The 11,206-nt window shown below is 24.0% G+C and overlaps 1 protein-coding gene across 1 annotated transcript in view; it reads left to right on the top strand.

The window, feature by feature from the left end:
* Positions 1–1,465: 1,465 nt before the first annotated feature.
* Positions 1,466–11,206, top strand: part of LOC142239499 (putative gustatory receptor 36c) — a 28,834-nt gene continuing 19,093 nt past the window's right edge. Inside the window, exon 1 of the mRNA XM_075311291.1 lies at positions 1,466–2,506. Within this exon, the coding sequence (XP_075167406.1) occupies positions 1,466–2,506 (1,041 nt within the window). The remainder of the gene's footprint in view (positions 2,507–11,206) is intronic.

The following is an 11,206-nucleotide window of genomic DNA, read 5'->3' as shown; positions in this document are numbered from 1 at the left end:
AAATTGCATTTCTATAGAAATTTGTGTCAAAATTTTATTTCTATAGAAAATTTTGTCAAAGTTTTATTTCTATAGAAAAATTTTGCCAAGATTTTATTTTTATACAATATTTTGTCAACATTTTATTTTTATCGAATATTTTGTCAAAACTTTATTTCTATAGAAAATTTTGTCAATTTTTTTTTATTTATATTGCGTTTTTTTATTTATAGAAAATTTTGTCAATTTTGTCTTCAGAAAATTTTGTCAACATTTTATTTTTATAGAAAATTTTTTCAAAATTTTATTCTGCATAAAGTTTTGTCAAAATTGTATTTCTATATACAATTTTGTCAAAATTTTATTTCTATAGACAATTATATTGTTATAGAAAATTTTGTCAACATCTTATTTCTATAGAAAATTTTGTTAAAATTTCATTTCTATAGAAATTTGTGTCAAAATTTCATTTCTATAGAAAATTTTGTCAAAATGTTATTTCTATAGAAATTGTGTCAAAATTTTATTTTTATAGAAAATTTTGTCAACATTTTATTTTTATAGAAAATTTTGTCAAACTTTTATTTCTGTAAAAAATTTTGTCAAAATTTTATTTCTATAGAAATTTTGTCTAAATTTTATTTCTATAGAAAATTTTGTCAAAATTTTATTTCTATAGAAATTGTGTCAAAATTTTATTTTTATAGAAAATTTTGTCAAAATTTTATTTCTATAGAGAATTTTGTCAAAATTTTATTTCTATAGAAAATTTTGTCAAAATTTTATTTCTATAGGAAATTTTGTCTAAATTTTATTTCTATAGAAAATTTTGTCAAAATTTTATGTCTGTAGAAAATTTTGTAAAAATTTTTATTTCGTTAGAGAATTTATTTTATGTCAACATTTTATTTATTTATATTTCGTTATTATAAAAAACAGTTTTTCTTTAAAGTATGCCTTATAGTTTATTTTGTAAAACTGATTTTTATTGGGACATATTGGTACCTTTATTGATATATCGCAAAATGAGAACGAAAATTCGGTAAATGAGACCTGTATCCTTATTTTAAATTTATGTAGTCTAAATTTAAAGATAAATTGCTACTAAAAACTGTGTTTATTTTAAAGAAGCAGCATCTATGGCTTGGAGTTAATACCAAAATTCTTAAGTTAAGGGCATAACCTTTGAATACAATTAAGCTAATTTTCAGTGTACGCTAAGTAATATTAGAATTTTAAGAACAAGAAATCTTTGGCCAATATTAGTTTCAGTGTACTTCGAAAAATATACGGCTTTACCTTTTCCATTTTCATTAGTTATTGGAATTTGATAAAGGATTATTCGTAGGAAGCTTTACCTTCATATTATGTGGAAGGAATAGTTGCAGATTTTATCTCTCCCCCATAGCCTTTGAAATACCAAGGGTGATAGGAACCATTTTATGTTCTCAATTAAGTTCATATCATCAGTCGTTTATTAGACCTCATGAGGCGCTCAACACAATGGATGATAAGAGCCAATTATTATACATCATTGGTCATGGGAATTTTGTCGTTTGTGCATGACCAGGAAACCGGGGAAATCTATACAACGCCATTTGTAACCATCTACAGTACTATTGCCAGTATTGGAATGTTTGGACATGTTCCATTGCTATATTACTTGGAATTTAATTCGCCATATCTGCATGTGAAAATCAATGCTTTGCTGTTCGTTTTACGGGTTTTAAGTCTTCTAGTGACCGTGGTTACCAATTGGACCAAACGTCAAGAGTTTATGGACACCCTGAGGGATTTTCGATGGACGTTCGATCAATACATTAGCCAATGGCCCTTGAGTGAAAAATTGGAGAAAAAATTAGACTACACTCTGAGATTGAAATTCCATTGGGGTTTTGTAACATGGATTACCCTAATGTTGGGCACCTATGAATTTTTTAAAATGCAATTTAAATTAGATAAATTCTTTGTGATTTTACCTATGATGATAATGTCTAGTCTTTTCAATGTGGTCATGACGAATTATTACCTATGTATGGTGCATTTGAACATTCTGCTGTGGGGCATTAATGACGAAGTTAATCAAATATTGACAACATCCTCCTATCTATGGCAATCTCAGAAATCCCATCAAATAGGCCAGGGAATCCTAGTGACCCATTGTTGTAAGCTATCCGATGATTTGGATAATTTGGCCCTAATGCAGCATCGAATACATCTCTTGGGAAATCGCATTAACAACATGTACGGAATCCAAGGAGTCTCAATAATGTTAATGGTCTACCTCAACAATATGGCAGTGATTTATATGACCTATACCTCTTTGAAATATAATCAACAAGTGATGGAGCACTTTAGCACCTGGAGTTTACTATTAATCCCATTCTTCTTGGCTTTCTATTACATTGATTTGGGTATATTTATGCTGAGTATGATGAACTTCCAGGAGGCATTTGTGAAAACTCGAGAATTATTGAGGGATCGTCAACCTTGTTCGCCCATATTGGATGAGAGATTGGAAGAGAGTGTGAGTACTAGATTTATGTGTTGTGGGAATAATTTGGAATTATTTGGTTTATTAACACGGTTGCCACAGTTGATAGAATTCTACCAAAAATTGTAGATTTTTTATTGTTTTTTAGATTGGTAGAATTCTTGATGTTTTGGTAGATTTTGCAAAGAGGTACATCATAAATTTCCTATAGAAATAAAATGTGGACAAAAAAATTTTCTATATAAAATAAATAAAATTTTGAGAAAAATTTCTATAGAATTAAAATTTTGACAACATTTTCTGTAGAAATAAAATTTTGACAACATTTTCTATAGAAATAAAATTTTGTCAAAATTTTCTATAGAAAAAAATTTTGGCAAAATTTTCTATTGAAATAAAATTTTGACATAATTTTCTATAGAAAAAAATTTGACAACATTTTCTATAAAAACAAATTTTTGTCAAAATTTTCTATAGAAAAAAATTTTGGCAAAATTTTCTATTGAAATAAAATTTTGACATAATTTTCTATAGAAATAACATTTTGACAAAATTTTCTATAGAAATGAAATATTGAAAGAATTTTCTGTAGAAATAAAATGTTGAAAGAATTTTCTATAGAAATAAAATTTTGACAGCATTTTCTATAAAAATAAAATTTTGACAAAATTTTGTTTAGAAATAAAATTTTGACAAAATTTTCTATAGAAATAAAATTTTGACAAAATTTTCTATAGAAATAAAATTTTGACAAAATTTTCTATAGAAATAAAATTTTGACAAAATTTTGTATAGAAATAAAATTTTGACAAAATCTTGTATAGAAATAAAATTTTGACAAAATTTTCTATAGAAATAAAATTTTGACAAAATTTTCTATAGAAATAAAATTTTGACAAAATCTTGTATAGAAATAAAATTTGACAAAATTTTCTACAGAAATAAAATTTTGACAAAATTTTCTATAGAAATAAAATTTTGACAAAATTTTCTATAGAAATAAAATTTTGACAAAATTTTCTATAGAAATGAAATGTTGAAAAATTTTCTGTAGAAATAAAATGTTGAAAGAATTTTCTTTAGAAATAATATTTTGACAAAATTTTCTATAGAAATAAAATTTGTAGAAAATTTTCTATAGAAATAAAATTTTGACAGCATTTTCTATAAATTTTATTTCTATAGAAAATTTTGTCAACATTTTATTTCTATTACTAATACTACTATTATTAAACAGACGATAAAATCATTATTAATCCTTCCTCCATTGTAAAAGTGACCTTTATACATGCAATTAATATTCGCTTATATGTTATCTCAATCCAAAAAGAAGTTACTTAGAAGCTATCATCAACTAACCTTTATAGTTTTCATTCTTTATCCATTGACTCTAAATCTCTTTATGACCCTAGAGTTAATATCGATTATATTTGGATATGCCTTCTATCGGTGTTAAAATCAAAAAGTATATGAAGCGTTCCATGCACGGTTGCGACTCGAGCCAAAAATAAACTATCAAACTTTGAAGAAAATTTTACTAAAAAAATAACAAATAAAAAAATCTGGTTTTGACGAGTTTGATCAAATTTTGTTTCTTCAAAAGGAGTTTTTTATTATTTTAGTTAAGTTTATTTAGTTTTTTTTTTGATCACTCCTAATAGCGACAATTTATTAGAGTGCATAAATATCCCTTGAGACTTTGATAGTATGACCTAAAACAAAAATTAAAATTTTTATAGTTGTTTATAGAAAATGTGTTATTTCTATAGAAAATTTTATCAAAATTTTATTTCTATAGAAAATTTTGTCAAAATTTTATTTCTATAGATTTTTTTAAATTTTATTTCTATAGAAAATTGTTTAAAAAAGCTATTTCTATAAACAATTTTATAAAAATTTGATTTCTATAGAAAAATTTATTTCTATAGAAAATATTTAAAAATTTTATTTCTATAGAAAATGTTATCAAAATTTTATTTCTGTAGAAAATGTTATCAAAATTTTATTTCTATAGAAAAATTTATCAACATTTTATTTCTTGAGGAAATTTTGTCAAAATTTTATTTCTATAGAAAATGTTGTCAAAATTTTATTTCATGAGTAAATTTTGTCAAAATTTTATTTCTATAGAAAATTTTATCAAAATTTTATTTCTATAGAAAATTTTATCAACATTTCATTTTTTGAGGAAATTTTGTGAAAATTTTATTTCTATAGAAAATTTTGTCAAAATTTTATTTCTATAGAAAATTTTGTCAAAATTTTATTTCTAAGAAAATTTTATTTCTGCAGAAAATTTTGTCAAAAATTTTTTCTGTGGAAAAATTTGTCAAAATTTTATTTATCCAAATTTTATTTCTATAAAAAATTTTGTCACAATTTTATTTCTATAGAAAATTTTATCAAAATTTTATTTCTGTAGAAAATGTTATCAACATTTTATTTCTATAGAAAATTTTGTCAAATTTTTATTTCTTGAGTAAATTTTGTCAAAATTTTATTTCTATAGAAAATTTTGTCAAAACAATTTATTGGAGTGCATAAATATCCCTTGAGATTTTGATAGTAAAAACAAACCTAATACAAAAATTAAAATTTTTATAGTTGTTTATAGAAAATGTGTTATTTCTATAGAAAATTTTGTCAAAATTTTATTTCTATAGAAAATTTTGTCAAAATTTTATTTCTATAGAAAATTTTATCAAAATTTTATTTCTATAAAAAATTTATCAAAATTTGATTTCTATAGAAAATTTTATTTCTACAGAAAATTTTTTCAAAATTATATTTCTGTGGAAAAATTTGTCAAAATTTTATTTATCCAAATTTTATTTCTATAGAAAATTTTATTTCATGAGTAAATTTTGTCAAAATTTTATTTCTATAGAAAATCTTGTCAAAATTTTATTTCTATAGAAAATTTTGTCAAAATTTTATTTCTATAGAAATTTTTTTCAAAATTTTATTTCTATAGAAAATTTTATCAAAATTTTATTTCTATAGAAAATTTTGTCAAAATTTTATTTCTATAAAAAATTTTGTCAAAATTTTATTTCTATAAAAAATATTGTCAACATTTGATTTCTATAGAAAATTTTGTCAAAATTTAATTTCTATAGAAAATTTAGTCAAAATTTTATTTCTATAGAAAATTTTGTCAAAATTTTATTTCTATACAAAATTTTGTCAAAATTTGATTTCTTTGAAAAATTATGTCCAAATTTCATTTCTGTGGAAAATTTTTGTCAAAATTTCATTTCTATAGAATATTTTGTCAGTTGTGGTTCTTCAAAAGAAGTGTTTTATTATTTTACTTTAGCTTATTTATTATTTTTTGATCCCTTCTAATAGCGATAATTTATTTGAGTGTGTAAATATTCCTTGAGAATCTATGACCTAAACAAAAATTAAAAAATTTATAGTTATTTATAGAAAATGTGTATGTTTATAAAAATTTTTGTCAAATTTTTATTTCTACAGAAAATTTTGTCGAATTTATATTTCTATAGATTTTGTTTTTTAATTTTATTTCTATAGAAAATTTTGTCAAAATTTTATTTGTATAGAAAATTTTGTCAAAATTTTATTTGTATAGAAAATTTTCGATAAAATTTTATTTGTATAAAATAAAAAGTGTTTTATTATTTTACTTTAGTTTATTTATTATTTTTTGATCCCTTCTAATAGCGATAATTTATTTGAGTGTGTAAATATCCCTTGAGAATGTATGACCTAAAACAAAAATTAAAATTTGTATAGTTATTTATAGAAAATGTGTATATTTATTAAAAACAAATTTTGTCAAATTTTTATTTCTATAGAAAATTTTGTCAATTATTTATTTCTATAGAAAATTTTGTCAAAATTTTATTTCTGTAGGAAATTTTGTCAAAAATTTTTTTGGTGAGGAAATTTTCGAAGTAGTTCTTAGTAGAGCAGGAATATTTTGCAAAATCTGCCAAAACATCAAGAATTCCACCAATCTACCAAACAGTAAAAAATTTTTGGTAGAATTCTACCAACTGTAGTTCCATGAAAAAAATGGTTGGAGAATATTTTGAAAATGGTTGCTGAATTTTTCAGTGTAGATTCCATTTTGTAGTGTTTTCGAAGTATTAAATTCCTCTTCATTTAATTACTACCCTTGATTTGATTACTTTAGCTCATTCCTCTAAGGAATGTCTCATATATTCGAGAATAATATTCCATACAATAGCAATTATTAAAATGAATCCCATTAGCTTGTTAGTCATATCATAGAGTTAATCCTAGTAGTTTGTGTTGAACCTTGACAATCAAAAACTAAAAATGCGACGGTCAACCAATTGGATGATATCCCTAAGCTATTACATATCACAGCTCTTGGGTGTTGTATCATTTTGCTATAATCATAGTACTGGAGAAATTTATACCTCAACCATTACAACGGTCTACAGTGCCGTGATGAGTATTGCTTGGTTTGGAGCAATGCCGATTTTGTTACGAATCGATTTTGGTACTCATCAAGCCAGAGCTCATGATTTGCATATGAAAATTTCAGCAGTCAGTTGTATCTTACGAATGGTTTCATTTTGGCTTTTTGTCATTTTGCAATGGATCAAACGTCATCAGTTAATGGCCACATTAAAGCAATATCAAAGAGTTCATAAGCGATTTGTTCAAAAATGGCCCCTTACCCTTAGGGTGGAAGCGAATCTTGAAAATGTTATAAGAAGAAAATTCTGGTGGGGTTGTTGTGCCAATATAGGCCTTCTACTTGCATCATCACAGTTTATAGAATCTCAACTTAATTTGAAAAATCATTTTGAATTGATTTTAGTCGCCATTATGTCCACAATTCCGAATATAGTGTTCTTCCATTTCTATTTGTGCATTGTAAATATCAATGCTATACTGGAATCGATTAATTTGGAGATAAAATCCATATTGAAGGAGGCTACAATTGCGGGTCACCTACAACATCAAAGGGTCTTCACTGAGGCGTACTTTTTACACAAATGTTCCGAATTGGCCCACAATCTAGATGAATTGGCTATGATTCAATTGGAAATACAACATCTAACCGATCGCATTAGTGATGTCTATGATATTCAAGGAGCCTGTATTACCTTAACTGTGTATCTGAATAATGTATCCATTATCTATATGGCCTATATGGTAATGCAACATGCCTATTTTATGGAACTTTATAGCAAATATATTTTTGTTATAATGGCATTGGCGTTAATTTGTTACTACATGGATTTGAATATACTCTTCACCAATGTGTTCAGTTTTTATGATCATATGTTTGAGACTGGACATTTGCTGAAAGATTTACAACCCTGTGCGGTCACATTGCCTAGAATATTGGAGGAAAGTGTAAGTAGAATAGCAAGGAGAGAAAGTAGAAAATATGTGAAATAATATTTTAAAGTCAAAAGCCTAGCAAAGGTTCCTTTGGTGAAGCATTTGTTTGCAAGATTTTTCTAAAATAATCGCCCCAAAAATGTTTCAAGAGCAAAATATTACCTTTGGACACTGAACATGGAACATGGAACCATTTTTGGGAAACCTCTTTATGGTCCTAAAATACTTCTAAATTTTTAATTTTATGCATATTGGATAAAAACTGCGGTTTCTAGAAGCCCAAGAAGTAAAATCGGGAGATCGGTCTATATTGGGGCTATATCAAAACATGGACCATGAATCACCATTTTCGTAACACCTCTTTTTGTGGTTCTAAAATACCTCTAGATTTCTACTTTCTGCAAATTGGATAAAAACTACGGGTTCTATAAGCCCAAGGCCCCAAATCGGGAGGTCGGTTTATATGGGGACTATATCAAAACCTGGACCGATATAGCCCATCTTCGAACTTGACCTGCCTGACGAGTTTGTGCAAAATTTCAGCCCGATAGCTTCATTATTGAAGACTGTAGCGTGATTACAACATACAGACGGACAGACGGACATGGTTATATCGTCTTAGAATTTCTCCCTGATCAAGAATATATATACTTTCTATAGTCGGAAAACAATATTTCGATGTGTTACAAATGGAATGACAAACTTATTATACCCCCATCACCATTCTATGGTGGTGGGTACACAGAAACAAATTTCCGTAGTTAAATTAATGCTAAATTTAACTTATTTTTATTGGAAAAAAATTATTTGCTTGTAGTTAAATTTTATTATTTTTATCGAAATTTTCCACAGCTTAATGAAGTCTTACTTTTTTAAGAATTTTTGAGACAATTGTATGAACTAAACGTGAGTATAAAGTTCAATGACCGTACGCATAAGTTCAATATGAACTAAAACAAATGAAAATTTTCGTACGATTCCCAAAAATAGTAAGAATTAACTACTGTATGGTTAAAATGGTCATGATTTGGCGCCAATGATTTTCTTCTTTACTTTTAGTTAATTTTTTTTTCTATGAGATGATGTAATTTCGTGAACTGCAGTTAAAAAGTACAACAGGGCATTAAAATTTCCTGGTTTTAACAACGCTTTGTGGAGATCTCAAAATGTGGAGTAAAATTTAGTTCAATTTTCGTGCGTGGTAGTTCATTCTTCCTATAAAACAGTTTACTTTTTTTTCGGTGTATAAAATAATTAATTCCAAAAAAAAATTAAACCAAAGATCCAAAATCCTTTGTTTAAATCAAAGATTCACAGTTAATTTAAGAATCCAAAATAATTTTCTATCGACTTTAACCGAGGGATGCAAATTTCAAAGATTCGTGTCGTAAATTTAAAGAGAAAAATAATTAAAATATTATTACCATAAAGATATTTGACCTTAATATTGTAAATTACTAGTCTTAAAATTTAGGTTCTACATCTCTCATATTAGGTCAATATTTTATTTCAATGTAGTACCTGTATCATGGTACAGGAAGTAAAATCTAATATTTTCTTTATAAAATTGAATCCATTTAGGATTTGAGTATATAGTAATAAAATTTTGACAACATTTTCTATAGAAATAAAATTTTGACAAAATTTTCTATAGAAATAAAATGTTTATAAACATTTCTATAGAAATAACATTTTGACAAAATGTGACCAAAATTTTCCATAGAAATAAAATTTTGACAATATTTTCTATAGAAATAAAATTTTGACAAAATTTTTTATAGAATTAAAATTTTGACAAAATTTTCAATAGAAATAAAATGTTGACAAAATTTTCAATAGAAATAACATATGACCAAAATTTTCTATAAAAATAAAATGTTGACAAAATTTTCTTTAGAAATAAACTTTTGACAAAATTTTCTATAGAAATAAAATTTTCTATCGTAATAAAATTTTAACACAATTTTCTATAGAAATAAAATTTCGATAAAATGTTCTATAGATATAAAATTTTGACAATATTTGAATATAGAAATAAAATTTTGACAAAATTTTCTATAGAAATAAAATTGTGACCAAAATTTTCTATAGAAATAAAATTGTGACAAACTTTTCTATAGAAATAAAATGTTGAAAAATTTCTATAGAAAAAAAGATTTACAAAATTTTCTATAGAAATAACATTTTGACAAAATTTTCTATAGAAATAAAATTTTGACAAAATGTGACCAAAATTTTCCATAGAAATAAAATTTTGACAAAATTTTCTATACAAAAAATTTTGACAAAATTTTCTATAGAAATAAAATGTTGACAAAATTTTTTATAGAATTAAAATTTTCACAAAATTTTCTTTAGAAATAAACTTTAGAAAAAATTTTCTATAGAAATAAAATTTGGACAAAATTTTCTATAGAAATAAAAGTTTAAAAAAATTTTCTATAGAAATAAAATTTTGACAAAATTTTCTATAGATATAAAATTTCGATAAAATTTCTTGTAGAAATAAAATGTTCTATAGATATAAAATTTTGACAAAATTTGAATATAGAAATACAATTTTGACAAAATTTTCAATAGAAATAAAATTGTAACAAAATGTGACCAAAATTTTCTATAGTAATAACATTTTGACAAACTTTTCTATAGAAATAAAATGTTGACAAAATTTCTATAGAAATAAAATTTTGACAAAGTTTGTTTCGAAATAAACTTTTGACAAAATTTTCTATAGAAATAAAATTTTGACAAAATGTGACCAAAATTTTCCATATAAATAAAATTTTGACAATATTTTCTATAGAAATAAAATTTTGACAAAATTTTTTATAGAATTAAAATTTTGACAAAATTTTCAATAGAAATAAAATTGTAACAAAATGTGACCAAAATTTTCTATAGTAATAACATTTTGACAAACTTTTCTATAGAAATAAAATGTTGACAAAATTTCTATAGAAATAAAATTTTGACAAAGTTTGTTTCGAAATAAACTTTTGACAAAATTTTCTATAGAAATAACATTTTGACAAAATATGACCAAAAGTTTCTATAAAAACAAAATTTTGAAAAAATTTTCTTTAGAAAAAAACGTTTGACAAAATTTTCTATAGAAATAAAATTTTCTATAGAAATAAAATTTTGAAAAAATTTTCTATGATGTAAAATTTCGATGTAAAATGTTCTTTAGATATAAAATTTTGACAAAATTTGAATATAGAAATAAAATTTTGACAAAATTTTCTATAGAAATGAAATTGTGACAAATTGTGACCAAAATTTTCTATAGAAATAACATTTTGACAAAATGTGACCAAAATTTTCCATATAAATAAAATTTTGACAAAATTTTCTATAGAAATAAAATTTTGACAAAATTTTCTA

Source organism: Haematobia irritans, chromosome 5 (assembly GCF_050003625.1).
Source record: "Haematobia irritans isolate KBUSLIRL chromosome 5, ASM5000362v1, whole genome shotgun sequence".
Classification (NCBI taxonomy): Eukaryota; Metazoa; Arthropoda; class Insecta; order Diptera; family Muscidae; genus Haematobia; species Haematobia irritans.
The sequence above is the reverse complement of the archived record's forward strand: the minus strand, read 5'-3'. Positions and strand labels throughout refer to the sequence as shown.